The sequence below is a fragment of the Rhincodon typus genome, chromosome 10 (assembly GCF_021869965.1).
Source record: "Rhincodon typus isolate 14 chromosome 10, sRhiTyp1.1, whole genome shotgun sequence".
In the NCBI taxonomy this organism is placed as follows: Eukaryota; Metazoa; Chordata; class Chondrichthyes; order Orectolobiformes; family Rhincodontidae; genus Rhincodon; species Rhincodon typus.
Window position 1 is genome coordinate 61,959,550 of NC_063341.1, and position 25,452 is coordinate 61,985,001.

General features: G+C 40.1%; 1 protein-coding gene across 1 annotated transcript in view; it reads left to right on the forward strand.

Moving 5' to 3' along the window:
- dpyda.1 (dihydropyrimidine dehydrogenase a, tandem duplicate 1) overlaps positions 1–25,452 on the forward strand; it is a 619,381-nt gene that overhangs the window by 445,784 nt on the left and 148,145 nt on the right. The window contains exons 14-15 of the mRNA XM_048601540.1: positions 11,599–11,667; positions 16,684–16,767. Of these exons, the coding sequence (XP_048457497.1) occupies positions 11,599–11,667; positions 16,684–16,767 (153 nt within the window). The remainder of the gene's footprint in view (positions 1–11,598; positions 11,668–16,683; positions 16,768–25,452) is intronic.

Genomic DNA, 25,452 nt, shown 5'->3' on the forward strand with positions numbered 1-25,452 from the left:
TCGTGCAGAAATGCAGGCAACTTGAAAATTGTGACTAAGACTTCTTAGCCACCAATTATGGGATGGTTTTTCACATTGAATTAGTCAATATGATTTCTTTCATTGAAGCAGTGAGGTGAGAGAATTTTAAACTGTTCAAGATTCCAGAGCCGTGGGTATTCTCTGTGTCAGGTTACAAATGAAACCAAGAAATGGTTTTCCATTCCTCAGCCATGACAGAACCTCCAGGTTCCCAGAGCGTGTGTAACTCAAAAACAATCCAGTTGTTCAAGTAACTTTTGTTTCATTCATTGACAAATATGTAACTGCTCATACGCACAATACTCAAAACATAAGCTTGTAATAGAAAACCGTAAATAATATTTCTGATTTTAAAGCAGAGATTCTTCATGAGCTGGGTTCTGGAACTGTCTGCTTAAAAGGAAAACAAAATCACATTCACTCCTCACTTTGGCCCAGAGGATGCATTCTTAGCAGCAGCTGTACCCTGCAAATATGTGTATATTTCTCCCCCCACAAGACATTTATATTCTTTCCAACCCCCCATCATCTATATTGATGGTACTGCTTTTGTAATGTTATAAATAACATACTGCCAAACTGTATTTAACAGTAAACCTGACTGGAATTTTGACTTTTGTTCCTTGCTGTGAAACATCATGCTTGGCCACTTGCTTAATTGTTTTCCACTGACTTATGCATAGTTTTCAGCATAATTCAGTTTCACCACAGGAGTCACTTTATCAGTATGTTTCTATCTGTCAGAATTCAGAACATGTATTTTTATTCAGGAGTCAACTTAACAATATTTCATTAAATTGCTAATTACAGCAGGAATATTATATATGTCTTTTTCAATGTAGCTCTGAAATTTCCTGTCATGCTTAGTGAGTATGGATTTATAGAATTATTCCTGTTGAATAACAGCTGATATTGCATTATAAATGTATCTTCCATTGTTACATATTCTAAACAGAAATTGAAGCTTGTTTAACTTAAATGCTCCTGTACAAAATCTCTAAACATTTAAAGTCTGTGAACATGGACATCATTAACTACATGACTTAGTTTCTCAATAGTTCAAGTTGATAATGCTTGCCTGAAATTATATGCCTTGATGTTTTATAATGATTTGGAGACTAAGCCAGACAATGACGATTATTTGCATCTTTGACCTTTATCCTCGCAAATTTATTTGCAGCAGCAACTGTGAGTTACCTTCTCAGACCGATTAACATCTGAAGTTCCAAAGGCTTATCTTCATTTTACCAAAATTTATCTAAACAAGAATACAAGCTTTGTTCGATGACTTTTTCCCCCACACATTGTTGTAATTTTTACAGTTACAACGTGCTACAATTCAGTGCATTCTCTCCATCTGATCTGTGTTATCTTTGGAGCTGCACACAGAAGGGTTTGAACCTTTATTTAAATGCAAGCTAGACAAAATTGAAGGTCAAAGATTAATGTTTCTAAAAATTATTCATATGAAAGAAAATCTTATATAATAGGAAGGCTTATAGGTCAAAGCTGTCAACGGTTCTGCATTGATTGTCTTTATCATTTCAGAGAATCTACTTATTACATTGGCAGAGAAAAAAAAAAATTATGGGCTAAAACTACATTGTCCTCAATGTTTAATGTGCCCATATCCACCTAGTCTGACAGTTTACAGAAGAGAATTCCCAAGGAGACCTAATGTTTCTGGTGTCAGTGGATGGCATCAGTTACTTCATGCTTCTGTTAATAAATTGATAACAAGATAATTCCTATGCTTTTCAGAGGCCTGACAGGATTTAGAACTATTCACTCTCTCATTAATAGTATTTGCCATTCTGGGAATAGGTGGATGCAGGGCATTGTATTGTGACCCATATTTTTCAATTTATTGCAACAGAATGACAAAACTTTAATTGACATAGTGACAAAGTGGAGTAAAATGGTGCAATAGCACCATCTTAAAGTAATTTAGAAATGTTCTTTATGACTATTTCTGTATGAAAGTGCATTGAATGACATTTTTATAATCATTTTATTATATTTTAATGAAAAGAATTGCAAGATATATTTTCCTTGAAGTTTTATGAAGGAAAATCTTCAACTTTTGGTGCTTTAATTTGAGCTACAGCCTTTACTCTGGGTATGCTGTTTTCGTATGGAGGGTTCTACAAAAAGACAATCCCATCTCCAGTGTGACTTGTAATCTTCCCACTTTATTCTGGCAATTTTTACAACAAATTTGGAAGACAATAATATTGACAAAAATAGATTGATGTGCACAATTTGATTTTTATAATGCAAAGTTTTGACACTGATAGTTTAGAAAAGGCTAGTTACTTGGAAGTTAATGAAATCAGAAGAAAAACATTGCATTTCTCCATTTTTCATTTTCACTTTAGCTCCCACACCATACTTCAAGATCAGACCCAAGCTTTCACTTTAATTTCTCCAATTATTATTAAACAAACAGTGAGTCCTGCTGAGTCAGTCTGCAAGATTCATATCACAGGTGGGATCTGGTCAAAGTGACAGGGTCCCGACAGCCAAGTAGAAAATTGACAAGAAAGTTCCAAAGAAAGTTTGCCGAATCAGACATTGGCAAACCCACCAGCAAGCCTTCGCCTGGAATTAAGGCCCTGAACTCCCAACCAGAGAGAGTAGTCCGTTGGAGTTTGGCAGCTCTTGAACACAGCAGTGCCAAGGACGAGGGCATGGCTGTTTTTCAAAGAGCACTCTGGGAGTCCCAGAGCGACAGAGTGATTTTCTGGGGGTGGCTGACAGTCTCAGGTTTGAGCTAATGAGGAGAGGTGTCAGCCGGGTTAAAGGTAATGTCCTGAAGTGCAGTCTCTCAATCATTGCTTTCGGTTGATGGGGGAACACCCTCTCCTCCCCACCCCAGGAGGTGACACGTGGACCGCATGGTTTTAGCTGCCTTGAACACAGCATAGTGACAGGCCCACCAGAGGCTGGGTTAATACCGGCTGCTGCAGGATGAGGCCCTTAAATGGTCCTTGAATAACCACTTAAGGACCTTGGTTTGCAATGGAGTGGGAAGGTCTACCATCAGCCTTACATCCAGACCTTGATTGCAGAGAAGGCTATGCTGTTTGAATTTATTCCTGACCTGTGTAATTAAGTACCCTCCTTGTTTCAAGCTTAACACCTCCAGGAATGGGAAACCCTGCCCTCCAAAGGATTTGAAATGTTCTTTACCGAAGTGAAAGAAAATTTCATATTCAATGAAATAGTGTATTATCCCTTCATTCATTATACATGCATTGGCTATATCTAAACAAAGCTATTTATGTGAAGATTTTGTTGCTGGTCTACATAGGCTGTAAACCTGAACCCTACTGCTCTTCATGGAGAGGTGTCAAACTGTTGTGGCAAAAAAGTGTGCATTTCTGGTGTTGAAGCATTTATGGAGCTATCCTTCTTGTACTATTAATGTGATGTAGCATAGATTAAGAAAATTTACAAATATGGACATATCATTTGTCATAATCATGCATTTTTATACGCCTATTATGTCATGAAATGTTAAAAAATGTCAGGAAACAATGACTTCTTCCTTCCCTACCTCCTCATCACCCGCAACTCCCACAAACTATGCAACTACATAAATTTGCTTCTTGAGCAGCTCCAAGTTTAATTGCTCCTCATTGTTGGCAGGCTTTTTAAAGGCTCTCCAGCCCTATATTTTCCCACCTCTCCGACATCTGTGAGTTAATACTTAAAAACAATTTCTCTTCATGCGTTAGTTTCATTTTATGAGTAAATTATAGCATTATAATATAAATGAGGGTTCATTCTTACATTAGCCCAGACTAATGCTCTGAGGGCCAAATGCTCTGAGGGCCAAAGTTCAAATCCCACTTTGGAAGATGATGAAGTTTGATTTCAATTAAGGAAACAATTGAAAGCTGGTCTCAGTAATGATTGACGATGAACTATCATCAAATGTTGTCAAAGCCCACTGAGATAACTAATTTCCATATGACTCGAGATCCACAATAATATGGTTGGCTCTTAACCGTCTTCAGAAAATGCCCAGCGAGCCGTTCACTTGTCACCCATCTGCCTATTTCCCCATATTTGTTTTTAATAACTTGATGGTTGAGACTCAAACAAGGAGAATAATTTTTGCCAAGTCATTCCTCTAAAAGTGAAGTTTGGATTGGTTTAATATAATAAATTGGAGAATAAAAGGAAAAAAAAACCCAAAAGTTTATAGATTATTATGCCATCAAAAATAGATCAGTTGAAACACTTAAAAGTGCAACCGATGAGAGCAATTTTACATGTGCCCTGCAATGCATCCTACAGAGAATGCACTGAAGAAAACACTATACTTTCTTCCTAGCTCAATATTTGTTCTCCCTTGAGCTTTGTCCTGCATTTTTTACAGTGAGTCCTTAATGTTTTACAATTTTCTTTTGGCTTGCCTTTCAATCTGGATAATTGATACGTTACTTCTACTAAGATTTTTAAAACTTCAGATCCTTATGAAATTTCTTTGCAACAATATACCAGCTCCTCGGGCGACTTATTGGTGGTTATATTTTCTGCATGGAAATATGCTTTGACACTTAAACTCTTTATAATTTCAACAACAAATTGGAAAACTTTGCTTGGTGCAGTATGACAATTTTTACCCACCTTTGCCACCTCCGCAGTGTCGGAAGAATTAATTTTCCAACTCAAATGAATCACTTCCAGTAGTTAATGCTTAGAATCTGCTTAAACACAGATGATTGATTAGTGTTTTCACATTTAATAATTGCTAGAAACTGGTTAAAAATACTGCAGCTTAGCTCGCTTCTCCTTCCTCCTGAATTTTCTTGCTACATGATCACTTCCTTTACCGAAATTATTACTGAACTCACAATAACTAATTACATTGAGGAAAATAGCCGGTGGACACCCACTTTATAAATTTTCAAAAGCACAGGTTGTTAACTAGCAATGTTTCTGTGGCATTCTTAGATTCCACTCTAGGGCCAAAGTGAAAGATTGCATTAAAACTGAAGTCAGACCCCAAAGTACAATTTGGTGGCCTATATCAGGTACAAAATTCAGTTTCCTGATCCATGGAGGTTGTTAATATGATGCATGAAATCGAATAGGTTAATATCAGCCTCCTTGGCTAAAATCATAGCTCCCTTAGCACAAATCCATCAGCCTTGCTATGCCTGTTTGAACAAGGATTGGATGGATGACTCCCTTGAGACTGTAGTTATGCACCTGCTTTATTACTTTTGTCATCGCGTTCTTTAAAAAGAAATGTCCCATTCAGTGTGCATCGGATGCAGGGAGATATCTGTTATTGCAACTCAGAACTTGCAGGAAATTATATGTGAGTGACACACACCATTTACTTCCATATCAAGAGAATTTCCCGAGTCCTTCTGGCCTGCTCTGCTACCTTCACAGAGACAGTGAGAGATTAATCATCATAGCTCTCCACAAAATCAACAGACATCGCAAAATTGCTGCTTTGATCAGTGCTGCCACTTAGAATGAACCGGAACAGTACTGTTGACCTGGCATTGACATGATTTATGTTGAACAAAAATAACTACAAGATATTGTACATAACTTCAGCAAGTCAAACAGGCATGGGCTAAGGGAAGGGTTAAACAAAGTTCATGGCAATGCATTTAACAGAATAAACACAACATTGTCAGTACAAGTCATGAAGGCCGATTATACTTTCTGCAAAAATAATCAACTTTAGGTTTTCAGTCACATTTCTTTACAACTGGAAAATAAAGTGATACAGGACATTCCTCCCTCCCTCCTGAGCAGAATGGTTTCCAAATACTTGCTTTTTAATTAATGCATTAATATTAACTGTAGAACAAAATAGATGTTGGTGTAAGATACACAGTCACATGCCTGTATTTTCATGCCTGAAGCAGGAGTGTTGGGAAAATCCCCGACTTTGCAAACCCGACTCAGAGAGAAGTGCCATAGATTTTCTTCATTCAGAGTGGATGAGGGGCAAGTGATTCTGTGAGCTGGGCACCTTGCTTCCATAAATTGTGCAGAAATAGCCACACAGGCTGCTAGGTATAAAGTTAAACTATGTGAATGGGCAGCCTCTGTTGCTCTGGAATTGTAAAATAAAGAACAGAACAAAAGAAAGTCCTCCTGCTATCATATTCACATTCCCTCCCCCCCTCCCATTCTCCTTGTCCCATCCATGCCATCTCATGGAGATGCATGCCTGCAATGCCAACCAGCGGCCCTGTCCTCACACCAGGGTCCGTCATATCAACCTGTGCCTTGTACCTCTCATATGGCCCTCATCAGCTTGATGCAAACCAGTACCCATGTAATAACATCTCAATCTTCCTAATTCTTATTTGTATGCAGTTTGCTACTTTCCCACGCATTGGGCAAAAACTAGCCAGCAACAATTTCCGACATGAACGTCTGAGCAGGTACCTGGTGGCTGCAACTTGCTGGGTCTTGCTTGGGTGCCCCTTAGCCAACATTCCCCTATAGCTCAGGACACAGGTGTTGGCATCAGCAAAGTCCCAGCCTCACTACATTATTTGGGCACATTTGGGACTCACTTTTAATACAGTTCAGCACTTCAACATTGAACTTAGGAGCTCACTCACGCCTTATATTGAAACGTTGCTGCAAGGCTGGTGTGCAAGCAGGGTCAGACACCGATCACACATATCAAAACAAGATTCCTTAATGTTCGCGCAATTTGTGCCAATTTGGATGTTCACAGCATCTCTGCCTTGCCTTGTAGCACAGACAGATAGGCAAGCAGCTTCTTGTGTTTGGCAGTGATGAATGGTCAAGTGGCACTATTAGCAGTTGGGAAAGGTGGTGAGATACCCTGGGTGAGTGAGTAGGAAGTGCAGAGGGCAGGAAGAGTTAGTAGTTTGTGGCAGATGGGGTGGGCAAAATCCATTGATAATGCCATGAGCTGCGGGGAGAATGTTAGACCATTAGCCTTGATGGGAGGTGAGTGCAAAGTTACAGTAAGGGTGTGGCAGCATAAAGAAGATGGTGGCTCTTATCTTTGCAGAGGACAGAAGGCCATCTTGGCATTCTCATGACATTAGCGTGGACAGTGGACACTGCACTAACCTGTTTGGCTACTTCAGACCCGGGTCTGACAGCATTTGAGAGTGCACAGCTAGTGTTGAAATATGGTGTCTATGGTACGAACACCAGAATTTCCTACCACTGGGTCTCAAGCCCTAACCTGAATGCACCTCCATGATTTTCAACAGCACATGCCCTTACTTGACCTGGAGACGGGATCTCCATCCAAATAAAGGTAAAGTTGCCACTGGTTCAAGAGGACCATAAGGCTGCTTTCTCACTAGACAGAGACGATTGGTGGTGAGTTTAACCTAAGGGTCACCATGCCTGAGGTGAGGGGTAAGGTTGAGACAGTGGGACCTTCATGGTGACCTCAGCCAGTGTGAGTACTGAACAACTGTTATTGGTGTCGCTCTGCATCACAAACCAGCTGTCCAGCCAATTGTATCAGAGATAGTAGGAACTGCAGATGCTGGAGAATCCGAGACAACAAGGTTCAGGGCTGGATGAACACAGCAGGCCAAGCAGCATCATAGAAGCAGAGAGGCTGACGTTTCGGGCCTAGACCCTTCTTTTTTTTTTTTTTTTTTAACATCTGCTTGATGTGGAAAGTCTTCTTGGGGCCTGGGATGGGGGTGAGGGAGGAGGTATGGGGGCAGGTGTAGCACTTCCTGCGGTTGCAGGGAAAAGTGCCGGGTGTGGTGGAGCTGGAGGGGAGTGTGGAGCGGACAAGGGAGTCAAGGAGAGAGTGGTCCCTCCGGAAAGCAGATAAGGGTGGGGAGGGAAAGATGTCTTTGGTGGTGGGGTCGGATTGCAGATGGCGGAAGTGTCGGCGGATGATGCGTTGGATCCGGAGGTTGGGGGGGTGGTACGTGAGGACGAGGGGGATTCTTTTTTGGTTCTTATTGCGTGGACGGGGTGTGAAGGATGAGGTGCGGGAGATGTGGGAGACACGGTTGAGGGCATTCTCAACCACCGAGGAGGGGAAGTTACGGTCCTTGAAAAACGAGGACAACTGAGATGTACGGGAGTGGAACGCCTCATCCTGGGAGCAGATGCGGCGGAGGCGAAGGAATTGGGAATAGGGGATAGCATTTTTGCAGGAAGGTGGGTGGGAGGAGGAGTATTCTAGGTAGCTGTGGGAGTCGGTGGGCTTGAAATGAAGGGTCTAGGCCTGAAACGTCAGCCTCTCTGCTCCTATGATGCTGCTTGACCTGCTGTGTTCATCCAGCCCTGAACCTTGTTGTCCAGCCAATTGTGTTCTGTCAAACTAATGATATTGTTGAAGTTGCTTGATTAACCAGAGTCTTTCCAGCTTGAAAGAAGCAGAGGGCTGAAATAGGAGGTGACTAAGTGAGCCTGATGGACTGAGTGGCCTCATTGGTATGTTCTACAATTCCTAATTCCGAAAGGAAGCCCAGATAATCCAGGAAATTACAGTGTGACATCTGTGGTGGGGAAGCTCTTGGAGAAGATACTGAGGTACAGGATAGGCACATTTGGAAGAAAATGAACTAGTTAGCAATTGGCAGCATGGTTTTGTATGGGGAAGGTCATGTCTCACCAACTTGATCGAATTTTTTGAAGAGGTGACAAAGATAATTGATGAGGGAAGACCTGTGGATGTAGTTTATATGGACTTTGATAAAGTCCCACATGGCAGGTTGGTACAATAACTAAAATCACATGGGATCCGGGAAGGGCTGTCTAGATGGATAGAAAACTGGCTTGGTCATAGAAGACAGAGGACAATGGTGGAAAGGTGTTTTTCAGTATAGAGACCGGTACCTAGTGGTGTTCCACTGGGATCAATCTTAGGTTCTCTGTTGTTTTTTGTATTTATAAATGATCTGGAGGAAAATGTGGGTGGTCTGATAAGCAAGTTTGCTGATGACACAAAGATTGGTGGAGTTGCTGATAGCGCCAATGATTGTGAAAGGATACAGCAGGATATAGATAGATTGGCGACTTGGGCACAGAAATGGCAGGTGGAGTTTAATCCAGACAAATGCAAAGTGATGCATTTTGGAAGATCAATTTGAGGTGTGAATTATACTGTAAATGGAAGAACCCTAAGGAACATTAACATACAGACGGATCTGGGTATGCAGGTCCACAGTTCCCTAAAAATGGCAACACAGGTAGCCGAAGTGATTAAGAAGGCATATGGCATACTTGCCTTCATCAGCCGGGCATGGACTACAAGAGTTGGCAAAACATGTTGCAGCTATATAAAAACCTTATTAGGCCACATTTGGAGCATTGTGTGCAGTTTTGGTCGCCACACTACCAGAAGGCTGTGGAAACTTTGGAGAGAGTACAGAGAAGGTTCACCAGGATGTTGCCTGGCCTCCAGGGCATTTGACTATGAGGAAAGGTTAAAAAGACTAGGATTGTTTTCACTGGAAGGACAGCGGCTGAGAGGAGGCCTGATGGAGGTCTACAAAATTATGAGAGGCGTAGATAGGATGGATAGTCAGAGGCTTTCTCCTAGGATTGAAGTTTCAATTACAATGGGGCACAGGTTCAAGGTGAGAAAGCAAAAGTTTAAGGGAGATGTGCGAGAAAAGTTTTTCACACAGAGAGTGGTAGGAGGCTGGAATGCACTGTCAGAAGAGGTGGTGGAAGCAGGCACATTGGCAACATACATGTAAGCGGCATCTGGATGGTTACATGAATATGGAAGAAATAGAGGGATATGGACCGAATAAGGGCAGAAGGTTTGTATTTTAGTTTAGTCAGGGCATGATGATTGGCATAGGCATGGAGAGCTTAAGGGCCTGTTCCTGTGTCGTACTTCTCTTTTGTTCTTTTGTAATTAGAACAATTTGGATCACTGCTGGTGCCATTTTTGCTTCTTCTGACCCTAAAGAAGGAAATCAAGCCCTTGTATCCAGTTCTAATTTAAGATTTAGATTTGCAATTTGAAAAGAGGTCAGAAGTCACCAATATTCTTCACTGTCGTCAGAAGAATGCTGAGCACTCACTTGGCAGATTTAGCAGGTTAGCCTCAAGGGCAGTAATCATTTTCAAAATCACTAAGGTTAGCGATTTGGAGGGTGACTTATACTGCAATGTGGATGATAAAAGTTACCCGCACCGACAGAACAGAGCAAAAGGAATGGAAAATAGCTTTAAAGGCAGGGGAAATAATTAACTTGCAGTGCATAGGGAAATTGACAGAGTGAGCAAGTGAGTCACATTACTAAAACTGAATAATCTATCTGCAAAATCAAATCTGATTGTTTTGTTTAGAATATTGAAGTCAGTCACAATACAGCGTACATACAAAGAGTGAATTGGCAATAACAATTATATTCAGTGTCCTTCTTGGTACTGAGCAAATAATGGTAGATGCCAATTGTAGATGACCAATAGAACTCTTGCCTCAATCACACAGTTCCATGTCCATTGAATTATTGAATCAATGAATGATGACGGCATAGAAGGAGCCCATTCAGTCTATTGTGGCAGTGGATGGAGACACGTTCAAACTCTGCTCAAGGGAGTAGTGTAGGGCTCTGAAACAAAAACAGAAAATGCTGTTGAAACTCAGCAGGTCTGGCAGCATCTGTAGAGAGAGAAACAGAGTTAATATTTTCAGTTCAGTGACCCTTTGTCAGAACAGAACTCTATGTCTGTCCTAATAGGTGACTGGAGATATAGATAAATTAGGTGCCCATGGTAAAAAGGAAATGGTTAGGGTAAGGAAACTGGACAGTGTTGAAGTTACACATAGTGTGTCAGAAGAATCACAGGTGTATGCTGGTAAAGTTGGATATGGGGAGAAAAATGTGGAGATGACAGCGGAAGAAATTAGTTCAGTGGGGTAGGAAGATGCTGAGACAATGAATTAGCAAAGAGACTCTTGTTCATGGATTTTGCAAAGGAAGTAGAAGTAGGCTGTTTGGAGTTGGGGCACAATGAGGTTGAAACAATCAGTTATACATTAAAACAATATTGCTCTGTGACTCTATCAAGACCAGAGTGCATAAGTTGAAGGTGAAGAATAAGTGGTGTAGGGAGGATCTTAGGAAAAACTTTTTCACGCAGAGAGTGATAGATATATGCAACCTGCTGCCTGACAGGATAGCCGAAACAAGTACTCTTGCAACATTTAGGAAGCATCTGGATGAGTACTGAAAATGCCAGGGCATAGTAGGCTACGTACCACGTGCAGGTAAGTGGGACTATTGTAGTTTGGTGTTTGTTGGTTGGCATAGAAATGGTGGGATGAAGGGCCTATTTCTATGTTGTGTGACACTATAACACCCTGAAAAAGAAGTTGACTATTTATTACAGTGCGGAGCTGGAGGAACACAGCAGGCCAGGCAGCATCAGAGATGCCGGAAAGCTGACGTTTCAAGTCGGGACCCTTCTTCAGAAATGCCCATTGTGTTATCTCTGACTCCAGCATTGGCAGTTCTTACTACCCCTTTACTATTTATTTATTAGTCAAAAACTATCTTCAGATAATATTTTGTAAATGCTACTTTAACGAATATATCATCAAATTTCTTGTTTTAGACTGTTATTGCCAGCCTCATGTGCACTTACAACAAGAATGATTGGACAGAACTTTCAAAAATGGCAGAGGTAGGTCTTTGGGTTTCTATTTCACTATTTGCTATTCCATTGGAGACTCACTTAACATTTTACTAAGCTTCATATTGTACGTTTTTGGATAGAATGTACTAATTATGTAAATACTGTGATATTTCAGTTTTAGTTGGTACTGATCCACTAAATTAAGATGAACTTTTTGTGAAGGAACTGTTTATGATGTACAGGTGGAAAAAACAGTCACAAAATATGGGTGGATGGGTCGTGTAAAAATCGTTGAAAAGCATGTAGTCTTGAAAAGCATGTAGTCCAGGTGCAGTTCTTTGTTACATTTAACTGAGTGGCTTGCTCGGCTACTTCAGAGGTTAAAAGAGTTAACCATGTTTACATAGTGCTCATGTATCAGCCAGACTAAGTAAGGTCTGTAGATTTCATTCTTCTGAAGAAAACTAAAAAACTGAAACTAGTTAGTTCTTTTTTTAAAGCAACCATTCAACAGTTTTAAATTATGCCAGCTTTTTGTTCCCATTATTTTAAATTTGGATTTATATTTTCCAACTTTCTAATATTATGGACTTGCAAATCTTAAGGGTCATTATTTTGAGAATATGCCATTTTTTAAACAGACACATCTAATATAATGCAATGCGATCCAACCAAATTTGGCGATGATTGTTGTGATGTGATCATCCGTTCCAACATGATTTAGGAACTATATTTTTCATATGAGGGTTTATGTGTATAATCAGAATGCCATTCATTCAAAACTGCACTATGCTGCCAAGTGTATGAAGTATCAAACCACCAGCCTCATGTAGAGCTGCAAGAAATACAGTTGATAAACCTCCAGCACTTGAGGATAAAAGTGTGATGAAAACTAACATCTGAGAACTACAAGACATAACAAATGGTTAAGTTGTTGTGTTCCATTATACTTCAAATGAAATAGACGAGCACTTAAAATGCCAGGGCATTGTAGACTATGAGCCAATTGTAGGCAAATGGGATTAGTGTAGTTGACATTTGTTGGTTAGCGTAGAAATGGTGGGCCAAAGGGCCTGTTTTTATGCTGCATGACTCTATTATTCTGTAACTGAATGAAACAGATTGGAGGACATACCAAGATGAATGACCAGACTGGGAAAGATTAAGGGCTTTTCTGAGGATATGGTCAATAAAAGTAATGATGAAGAAATCTTGTGACAAATTGAGGGCCAAAGATTACATAGGATTTTGAAAGCTTCATTCTATGAGACTTGAAGTAGAGCAAATTTTAGTGAAGGATGCTGAAACAATTGAGGTTGGAATGAGAATGCGAATGATGAGGGATACAAGGAAGTAACCTGTGATTGTCTTGTCTGTGATTTGATTTGATTTGATTTACTGTTGTTACCTATACTTAAGTACAGTAAAAAGTTTTGATGGAGACATTGGAAATAATGGGGTTATGTGACATCACAGGATTGAGGGCTATGGGTATAGGCAGGCGTGGAAGAGATTAAGGTATGGCAGCCATTGGTTTTCCCTTTTAATGGAGGTGGAATTAAAATAAATTAATTTCATTGCTGTCGTGTGATGTACATCTGATCACAACCAAGGGAGATAGTAAGCAATTATTCCCATGTTGTGTCTCTTGTTACCGATATATAAATCCTAAGATTAACAAGTAAAGTTTCTAAAATATAGCCATCCTCAGCCTTGAACCTACCCGCTTCTGTTATAACAAAGGCAGGATCTTCAAAAACTCAGAATATTAGCTTTATCTAGCTCATGTTAGAGCTATTAACTGCAAATACCCTTAATAATGATTCTCAAAATTGCTGGCTATTTTTCTGTGAACCTTGCAGACTGTAGTACAAAGTCGCAGCTTGAAGAGAGCTTACGAATGGGAAATTAAATTAAACGTTTTTAGTAATTGGTTTTGTGATCTTGAGCTCTTGATCCATTTTAATTGATGATGAAATCTATCGCAAAATTCTGGCTTAGCCTGGACCTTACTATCAAAATGCTGACTGATGAATGACTTTATCATTGCTGTTTGTTGCTTTGAGGTGTGATTTTTCACATCTCTAATGCATATCAGTTTGAGGAAATAAAAATGTATACCTGCAGCCAGACTTATATATATACACAGGTACACAGAGATATAATATCCATATAATTCTATGTTCAGATGTGTTCCAAATTTATTTCAATTAGTTTAGACAGTTTAGAGACAAAGACCTAGAAATTCTTGGCACTGAATCCATTGATCCACATGAGAACTGACAGCAAAGTATCCAATATGGCCAGTAGCATGTACCATGTTCATTCTGAACCAAAGAATATTGCTCAGTAGATTGGTTTGGGCTTGGGTGTCAAAACAGCAAGAAAAAAAAATAGGGCCATTAGGGCGCATGGTCACTAATAATCAGCTCACTGATGCTCGAGGCTGAATTTTAGCTGAATGAAAACATCAGGACTATGAGAGTCCCAATGCAAATGGTATCCAAGTTCCATAGGCCCACACAATCTTCCCGGGGTTGCTGGTTGACAAGGTGCCTTAGGAAGTCCCATCCAATTAGGTGGGAACATCGATCAGAATGCCCAATGTTGTAGGCAGCCAGAAACCCCAACAGGAGAGATGGATGTTGCCAACATACACAGGAAAATGCAAGGACACATCAAGGAAGGATGCCTTCTGAAAAATCCTAAAACATAGATGGGAATGCATTGGGAGTTGTTCCACCTTGGCTCTATCCTATTTAAATGGGCTCCCTGTCTCTAATCCTATTTCCATGGGCGTAACCCTAACCCTACTCTAAGCTTTGATCCAAAAAAAACCAAGAACCAATTGCCAGAGAAGATGCTTAAGTTGTCAACAGCCTTACTCAGTAATTTTATAGATTGGTATTTCTTTCTAAGGTATGTTCGGTATTGCTCTTTTCCTTGGTCTATTACACTCCCCACTGAACAAGGGCTGAAGGAAGACCTTGGCCATGTCATTATGGGTGTGATGGTTTAGAACTTTGCTGACTATTAGCAACTTAAATATCTCACTAATGCACAGATTGGATTGCTAGTTCCAATTCAGGCCTGTCTCACTTGGTATGATAATATCAAGCTCACAATGGAACATTTTCTTACCATGAAGAAATAATCATCTTCACAAGGACATGCAGTGGCCAACCTTAGAAGTGTTTCAATGATGATCTTCCTGTGACTTTGGTTTGATTAGACAGAGTTCGGCAAGTCACATCGTCATATGAGTTCCTTAAGTATCTGTCCCAAACGCAGCCTCTCTATTTCCTTTCCTTATTGGGATTTTGGTTGCAATGCACCTGCAGACAGTGCTGATACCTCTTCAATATCAAAACTGCAGCAGCAAACTGCATCAGAAAGCAATAAACAAAGAAAATACAATGGTTTTCCACCAACATTCCTTAATTCTTAACAAGAAAAATCCTTGGCCTCTGTTACAAAGAGGGGTTACACTCCCCCACCCCACCTTTATAACTAAACCAAAACACCTAGAGAAGCTGACCTCACTTCATAATCTTTTAAGGAAAATCTGAAAAGTGGTATAACCTGCCTCTCACCCCGCCATCTGTTGTAAAGGAGAGGTTAAATGAAATCAGCTCCTGACAGTCACTCCATAATCAACAAGTAACAGTTTATTTCATCTAATTCTAACAGTGAACAAGTTAACAGAACGACTAACAAACCAAACAATGCCCCCTTAACTGCTAACTATTCCCAAATAAAACAAAATTCCAATGGTATGCTGTTCCATAAATATAACTGCCACTTATATAAACCAAAATAATAACAAAAATTAAACCTTAATCTCTCAAAATTACAGCCAGAATACATCTTCTAGAATGCTCAGCACCCTCTCTGCTGATCCTCAGTCATGAATGCTCTCTCCATCAAGTTATTGTGTCAGGGACATTAGCTAAGACTGCCACTGTACCTTTAGTTTAGGCGATGGTTATCTGAGAGCTTATAGAATTCTGTGAGAGCCAATGATTCTTTCTTTTATAGCTGAGAGCTGTTTTCTTGGCAGATGCCAATTGACTCTCACACCAATTTTCAAATGCCGTCTTCTTTTACACCCTTGATGGCCTATTAATTTCCTACAATGGGATTGGTCCTAGGTTGTTAAAGCCATCAAATTTAATTTTAATCGGTTTTTAGTCTATAAGTGCCTGTTTTAAATTAATTGGTTGATAATTGATTAAGTGGTTGCCTTACTAACAAAATAAGACTGTTGTCTGTGTTTCTAACCATCAGCCTTGTGATATAATCTTTCAATTTCAGGAGCTGTCTGCACATTTTTTAAGATCTCCAAGATTAGAAAAAAACACGTCATGTTTTAAAGGGACCACGTACTATTTCCCCTTATCATTTTACAAACATCAAATTCTAATGCCCTGCCTTCCAATCCATAAATACTCTATCCAAATTCGCAACAGCTCTGCTTGACTCTATCCCACAGTAAACGGTTGACTTCAGAGATATTTTGAGAGCAGCATCAGAAAGACATATCAAATATCAGTACATTAAACATTTTTTTCTGTGGCAGCATTTAAACTAAATTAAATCATTGGCCTTTAAAAAAAGAAAAAAAATTCTACTGCATGTCCAAGTGATTATTAAGTCATGTTAAGATTATTGTACTTGTATTCATATTTGATATGACTCAACAATATTTTCCTTAACTGATTCACAATTGATTTTTAAAATTCATAGCATTACAGATAAGCAGATTTTCTTAGAGAGATGACAATACATTTAGATGCCAATGAGTTACATGTTGTTTGACTGAATACTGCTTAGAGACAGAGAAAAATGAGTAGTCCAACTTAAAAAATCTTGAAATAGAATATAAAATTGACACTTTATTCAAAGTTCCCATCAAATCCTGAAGTATGAGACCAGCTGCTACATCTTTCAATCTATAGGGAAGATGTAATTACTCCCAAGATCTGTTGATATAAGTCGATCTATTCAGGAAATCAATTTGCATTTATAGTCTTGCAGCACACTCAAGTTCTTCATCATTTGTAGGATGCTGGTGCCGATGCCTTGGAATTAAACTTGTCTTGCCCACATGGCATGGGAGAAAGAGGAATGGGCCTCGCCTGTGGACAGGTATGTCAACTTTAAACAATTTTTCATTCGATCAAAACACTACTGTTTTGTTATAGTTTCACTGTGATTTCATTGTGAGTTCTCAGATGTGATCCAAATCCTCCAGACCCTGGGATACATTATCACAAGCCTTGTGTTCCAATTCCTGGATTGGTCTGTCAGGGCAATGAGTCATTGCCTGTCCCTTAAATGCCCATTGATATAAGAGAGTTTATTGCAGTTTATTGGTCTTTAAAAACACGATTCACTGTGGACCCTTTGCCAGAGAGAACAGAGCCTTCACTATATCTCCCAACTCCAGCATGTCTTCCTTTCATGTTGCATATGGCCAGCATGCAGAATAGTATAATGCCTGCTATTGGTTTTAAAGAATGAATTGCTACACAACTGCATTGCTTCTTGGAGGTCACTAACTCAGATAAATAGCCCTATCCTGTCAGTTAGGATCATTCTGAGGTCTTTCAGATTCTTTTTTTTTTCAAACTAAACAATTTATTTATTTGGAGTAAGGCCAGATATAGCATTCCTTGGCTTCTTTTTTAGATATTTTGTGGTTGGTTGATGCCACTTAAATAAAACAGACATGAATTATATACATGTACAGTTTTTAGCAAAAGGTTTACAATGAGTTAAGATTGAAGAACATTTAATATTTAGTTTTGTCATGTGCTGCTCTTAGAGCTTTTCTTTTTGACTGCCCTATATTGTCACGTGTTTTCAATATAAAATACAGTGAAAGGTGTGTACCATCGCTGTGCATAAGCATCATTCACATTAACTTAGAATAAAGTCGTAAAAGAAAGACAACTTAAAGAGAGTCCAACTTTCCTTCTCCACTGCTATGGCATGCCGCCACCAGAGTCCTGCTTCAGGCTTCCGAGCCCACACCGTGCCACAGAGAGTGTCCCTCATGCCCCTCCATCGCTCTGGGACTCAGCCTCTCCACCGCAGCCTCGGATTGCTTGCCCCTGCGCTCACCATTGGCTGCCACAGTTTGCCTTCTCCCGGCTGCTACCACTCGCGCTACTGGCTTGCTCTCTCTGCCCGTGCGATGCCCCAGGGCTACTTCGCCATGAGCTGCTCCTGGGCTCGCAATCCACGCACTACATCAGGGCTCGAAGCTAGCAGTGTTCTGGGGCTAAAGGGATCACTGCTCTGGACTTGCTGTCAGCTCTAGTGCTGAGGGGAGAGAAGAAGAAATAAATAGAAAAAAAAGATGAAAAACAAAGAGGATAAAAAAGGAAAAGGAGGAAAAAGAACAGGCAGAGCAGAGGAGCTCCAACAGGAGTCTCCTACTCTGTGTTTTATTCCTTCGTTTAAATTTAATAGTAATTATCATCATTAAAATTGAATAGCAGTTGCTTTGCCATGTCTGTTAAACTTTTGAGCGTTATTTCAGTGTATTTCAGTAAATGGTAACAGTCAGCAGCAATCCATTCCTTGTATCATCTGAAAGCAGAAACCGTCAATGACCTCCACTAATCACATCTAATGCCATCACCTTTTTGCCCGATAATCCCACTGTATATTTATCAGCCTCCTTCAGCACCATTCTGAGTTCTCATGCAGTGTAATGTTGAATCTTGGCATTTCAACTTCTTCCCTGCTCTTCAAATGTCACTGAAAAAAATGACAAATAGCTACCTTTAAAGGTTTAAATCTTAGTCTTTCATCTGTTTTGGCCTTACTATTTCTGCCTGAAGTAAGCTCTCATACTTCAATTGCTAAAGAGACTTGCCAGTTGATTTTGTCCACAAGAGGTGCTTTCTCAGCTAATGTGCAGCAGTCTGTCACTAGCAGCATTCCATTTTGGTCTTACTGTCCTTATCAATGTGGCTGGGTGTGCCCTCGGAGTAGCAAAATGGCACTAAATCCCAATATATCAGATGCCCTGGCCAGTCCTAGGGTTGTTAGAAGATAGGCTGGCCAGAACTGTCAGTGTTTTGGAAGTGTCATCAGCCCAGGTTTCTCTATATTTTTTCCCGAGTCTCATAAAATTTAAACTTACTTTCTGTGCTCATCCTCGACGGGAGCTCCAACTTATATTGGGGAAGTGAGCGAGAACTGTGTGCACCACCCTCTCTGAAAAGGGAAACAGGAGATCTACATGTGTCTTTGGACCCTGGTCTCTGTACAACGGGATCTGCCTCCTGACTGAGGTGAGAACAATAGGAACAGGCACGCTATCAGCAAGAAGTGGGCAACGCATCATTCACCACCAGGCAGAATGCTTGGCAATGATCACCAGGTTTACTTTATCATGCCAAACATTTCTTTTCCTCTGAAGTCTCCATCAGGCCCAAGACTGTTCAAGAACATAAAGGCTACAGATATGTTAAACGATCCTTCTTTCAACCATTGTCAGCAACTTCTCTCTCCGGGATCAATAATACGGTTTCTCAGTGTCATCATAATTGAGAGGTTCTGTAGTCCTATGAAAAATTGAGATGACTTTACTCAATATCACAAGATCAGCTCACTTGCATATTTCTCTGACAGTTTGTACATTTATTAATTATGACTTGGAGGCAGCTACTGACCATCTAAAGTACATGCTGATTGTTCAATATAGGAAGACCTTATCAAAAGGCCTAGAGTGATATAGGAGCAATCATGGTGGGGTTTGCAAGAAAAGGCATTTTTTTAAAAATTAAACTGTCTATTTCATCTTCACATTGTATTGCAGGTTGCCAGTGACTTCGTGCTGGACAGCCATCTTGTGATGTAGCACCTTAGACACATTGCAGGCATTTCTCATCAATATTAAAGAGAATGAGTGGCCAATTGCAGAAAAAGAAATTAGGTAGCCACCGTCAGGCTATCAGTGGTCCTTATGCTGACTGACAGGTTGACCAACTGGCCAGACACCTTGCAGATGGGACTCAATGCAGAGAAGTGTGAGATAATGCATTTTGGTAGAAAAAAAATGAAGAGTCAATTTAGGCTCAAAGTTACACATTTGAGGGGAGTACAGGAGCAAAGGAACCTTGGGGTTCACATGCATAACTCTCAGAAGGTAGCCAGGCAAGTTGAAACAGTTGTTAAGAAGGCTTATAGGATCCTTGAATTTATAAATAGAGGATAGAGTATAAAAACAAGGAAACGATACTACACCTTATTAGTCAGACTGCATTCAGTTCATTGGCACCACCTTTGACTCTCAGCCATGCACCAAAACAACTGCTGACCATCTGGAGTTTTCCTTCACTGTGCGTGTAATGGCACAAACCAATGCTTCTCATAGCATATAGACAATATGTTAACACCTCCTTGCACATACAGCTGTACATTCCTACCCCAATCACTGTGTTCAGTTCCGGGTACCTTATTTAAAGAAGGATGCTAAAGCCCTGGAGACAGTGCAGAGGAGGTTCTCTAGAATGATATTAGAATATGGGATTTTAGATACAAGGAAAGATTGTGAACAATTTTGACAGTGTAAAGAGGGGTATCCTGTTTCCACTAGTTAGTATGTCAGTAACTAGGAGTCACAATTTCAAGATCTTTGGCAAGAGAGCTAGAAGTGAGATGAGGAGAAACTTCTTTACTCAGAGAGTTGTTAGGATTTGGAATGCAATGCCTGGGCCAGTGGTGGAGGCGAATTCCAAAAGAGGATCTGAAAGAGAGCTGGATTTATATTTGAAAGTGGTGAAGTTAAAGGTTTACAGAGATAGGGCTGGAGAGTGAATCTAGCTGGGTAGCTCTATCAGGAGCAGGTACAGACATGATGGGTTGAATGGTCTCCTTCTGCATTGCAAAATTCTATGATTCTAATATAACTTGGATGAGCATGAAGAGCTCCCAGTTCAGCGATGTAGTGATAATTATCGGTGTTCTGCAGCAAAATCCTTAGTGAGTTAGTATGACGTTCTCCTGCATTTGGCATCAATCTCAGACCTCTTTGTGGGCAACTGTTAACTCATTAAGAATTAGAGATGCATAATGGAAGTACTCATCACTACTAGGATGTCCTGGGATCTCTGGCATTGGCACCATGTTTGACCCTCAACCATGCACGGAAACAACTTCTGACCATCTGGCGTTGTTCTTCACTGTGCGTGTAATGGCACAAACCAATGCTTCTCACAGCATGTAGACAATATGTTAACATCTCCTTGCACATACAGCTGCACATTCCTACCCCAATCACTGTGTAAGCACAGGTCACCGCAGCTTACCCATCTTTAACTACATTCTGTCTCACAACCCTATGTAAGTTCCTGCTATTATTTTCCCAATGCCCACTGTAGCCCAGCATCTTATCATTGTTCAGTGTGGGACCATCACAGACAGCGAAGCCTTCAATCACTGCAATACATCAGTTTGATTCACTGACACCAAAAGTGATCAATAATCACCAAACTAAGAAGCTGAATAAAAGCAAAAGCAACTGTGGTTGCTGGAACTCTGAAACATAAGGCATGGATATTTGGTTGAAGCACATGCAGCGTATTTGATGCATTGGTTGCTGGCACATACTGTAGGTATGAGATTGATGGAGCACAGTGTCCAAAAGCAACATGCCCACACTCATTACCTGATGGCTGGTGACAAGCATGATAAGCTGCCTAGTCTTGTGTCTGCACTAAACAGCAGGCAAGGCAGAAATACTGTGAGCCTTCAAAGGGCAGTGAGTGGGCAAAGCGCAAAAATGGTGAGGAATGTTCTAGAAGCTGTGGGCATTCAAGTATTCACAAAGTGAGTGAATGCTAACAGAGCAAGCAAGGAGCCCTGTGCTACAGCCTGAGCTATCGCAAGCCAGTTGCCTGTACCTCATGTGCAGTGCCCTGGTAGCAGCATTGCAATAAGAGGTCCCAATGGAATCCACTGTGCAGCATAGCAGTGCAAATGCATGCTGTAAGTGGATTGGAGATGTGCCCTGATGATGTGGAGAGGATGGTACATGTCCAATGCTTGGATCTACGGATATGGGGTATGTGTAGGCACTGCCAATGGAGTGTGCCCTGAGACGTTGGTGCCTGGTGTCCAAGATGGAGGTCTGGAGATACAAGTTAGAGAGCTGGAGTTTCCAGGTGTAGTGATTATAATAAGGTCAGCCAGGTGGTCTTCATAGAATATGGGTTCCCGGATTCATGCTGCTAATCCAGTCCAATCAGGGAGCCCTGCCTGACAGATAAAGACAGGAGTGTCAGACATCCTGTTCACTCTGAGAGCTGCTTCTCAGGTAGCGGGATAAGTGTCAAGGACACTCAACATGTAAATAGATGGTGACTTGGTGAAGGGATACCGGCCTCTGTGGAGTTATTTCACCAGGCACACCTTCTAACTTTCACGTGGGAAATTCTCCGCATGTAGTTTTGATTCCGTGGGTGGGAGATTGGTAGAGTGCATATTAATTGGGCAATATTAAGTCATAATGAGGGTGATAATAAACAATAAGTTCCATTAACACCCCTCTCACCATTCTCCTGCAAGAGTCTCGTCTCAACATTCGGGACTTAGTTGGAAAACGCAAATTTTTAGCCTCAACATTGAGAAGGGCCTCACCTGATATCCTGCCCAATGTTCCCAAATTTCTCCCTGTAGTCAGGGCATGAAAAGATTCCATCCATAAAGCTCTGGGAAAGGTGGGTGTGTGCTTGACAAGTGGCAGCATGTTCAAGTGCCTTGGAGTGGAAGGATAGGTTGAAGATGGAGTGGTGGTTTCAGGGATAGAGGGGTCAAAGTAAATATCACACTGCGCCACTTGGTTTTTAACAGCTCCTTTTAAACAAGGCTCCATTTGGCTGAGAACCAACTTCCAAGATGCTGTACTAACTTAGCAGAGGCTCCCTTAGCACGACACCAGCCAAATGAGTGAACTTCTCAAATGAATTCTTAGGGTTAATTAATATTTATATTGGCCGTCCAAATGTAATACCAGCACCACATTGCTGAATTTGTCTCGTGTATTGCATATTGGTCTGAAAGAGGAGTAACTTAGAGATTCTTGTTGTCTTTGTAGAATGATTTACGATAGATTTGCCAGAACAGCAATTGCAGTTTAAAAACTAAGCAGTTCCTTGTACAAAGCATTTTTGAGATGTTCCAACTTGAAAGGCCCTCTCTAAATGCAAATATTACTAGGATACATAAATATGGTAAAACGCTTGATGCCTCTTGACAGTTGATAATTACTGCCATAATTGATGACAAACCAAATCATCTCATTTAAGAAGAAGCTACTAGATGTTTTAGTTATCTAGAAAATTGTAGGGAGAATTTTCTTTGAGTTTAAGTTCTGTCAAACAGCTAATTTGCTAATTTACCCGCATTCGGAAGAAATATTCAGTACCAGCTGTTTGGTTCATTATAATTTTACCCAACTTATCCTCTGAGTAATTCAATTTTAACCATTATGTCTAAAGTTCAAACTTTATATGGATTTATATAATCTACATTTTAATACACATGTGGACAGATTTTTCGTCTGAAATATATAACTTTAGAATATTGGGGTGCACAATACAGGATTTAACATTTAACTGAAGTTTTTCTTAAAAAATACACATTTGAAATGTATAAACACGTAAGGAACTTCTAGTGCCATCAATCATTGCAAATGATTGCTTATAAAATTAATATATTACTTACATAATATTAGAATATATTATAGTCTGAAATATAAGAATTTTAAAAAAGATTACTTTAGAAAGGGTTGCCAAAACATTTTGAACACATCTGTTTCATTTGAATGAAGGTAAATATTTACAGTTTGGAATTTGTTCATTCCAGTAAAGACATTTATTTCATGTCTATATAAAACCAAAATATATTATACATCTACTCAGAACTGATCTTTAAAAATAAAGTTTATAGAAAGATAATTAGAATTAATGTTTGTACTTATAAACTTTACCATTCAATAATTGAGAATTCATTTTTTCTTCACCCATTACCCATTAAAGATTATATAATGCAAATAATTTAATTGCTAAATCAGCTTGTGAGTCGATCTGTATAGCTTGACCAATATAACTGCTGCTTACTGTATGTGCTGGGTATTAATAAGAATGCTTCTTCAAACATTTTTAAACATTTGTAAATTAATGACTGTCTAAAATATTGAACTATCCTATAATTATCATACAAAGTTTGTTGAGGTCTCCTATACGTGACTTAAATAGCCAGCTCCTCATTTGTTGTGTTCAATGCTAATACTTATACAAAGGACAGTCTAATACAGTTCTAGTACTGCTGGATATGCCGTGCTATAGATGAGAGGTGCATCTACATCATGCATGCATTGATCAGCTTTTGGCATATGGTTAAGCAACTGATGCATTAAAAAACTGGGCAGATAAACCTGTTTCATTTTACATTCTCTTGCTGCATGTTGACAAATTGAAGTCACGCCAGTTTCGATTGAAGTGAGCATCAGGGTTGGGGGAAGGGGGGGATTTTGTTCAGGATGAAGAAAATAGTTCTCTACCATAAAAAGAACAATGTCACATTTTCTGATTCAAACACAATTGGAATTAAAATCCCAACTATTCAATTTTTAGTCAAGTGCAATCATCCAAGAAGCTATGCATGATATTAAAAGAGTACAGCATAACCATTAGCAAAGGTGTTCCCTTGAAGTCCACAAATGTAAAATACAGATTTACTGCTGAATAGAGCACTGCTCCAAGCTAACTTCTCGTGACACATGGATATCTCTCTGTCTGACTTGATGATCTCCTGCAGCTGCCTGTTAGGTATGAGCTTGTTGCAGAAGTCTAACGTTTTGGACTTGAAAAGGTGTTGACTCTCTAACAGCACTGAAGGGACTCACAAAAAAACAGCATGGCAGCCAAGCTATTCATGTATGGAAAGGTTCACCCACTAGCAATTCTTCAGAATCTCCTCCCCCTCTGCCAGAGAAATGGGTCTATCTGACAGGATACGCATGATGCAAACAGCATAGCATTCTATAAGGACAAAGTCAATTGAGGCAATTATAAAGACTACCCCTCTGCATCGTTAGAATGTTTTTGCCAGAGGCATTCTAACAAATCTCCATCAATTAGCCAACAGGATATACCCAGGTGCATAGTGTGACTTCAGAACAGTCAGACTCATGGTTAACATAATCTTCTTCCCATGTCAGCTTCAAACAAAGTGCAGAACAAAGCAAACACTGCCCCAGTTTCTAATGTGAATCTCAAAAAAAGCATTTGGCTTTGTACGAGCAGGATGGGCCTCTGTCAGATGCTAGAGATAATTGGCTGTCCTCCTTAGCCTCACAGTTGCATATGATCCTTCCATGATAGCCTACACAGCACCATTCAGTTCACTTGTTCTATCTCTGACAGATTTGAGATCATAAATAGGATGAACAGTGCTCCATCTTGTTGTCTGCCCTCCTGATTTATGACTTTCCCCGCTGATAAGGGAAGAGTGTACGTCGACACACAATAAGTCAAGAAAGTCCTCAAGGTTATTAAGACTGAAAGTCAAACCAAAGGTGCAGCATGTCTTGATTAGAGGACTTCTGATGCTGATAATTCTTCCCTCTTTTCCAATACAAAAGACCAGCTTTAAAGTCTCATGGGTCATATTTCCAACATCTTTGTGCTCCTTCACCAGCATAGAGGAGGCAATGGCCCAGTGGTATTATTGCTGGACTATTAATCCAGAGACCCAGATAATGTTCTGGGGTAACGAGGTGTAGAGCTGGATGAACACAGCAAGCCAAGCAGC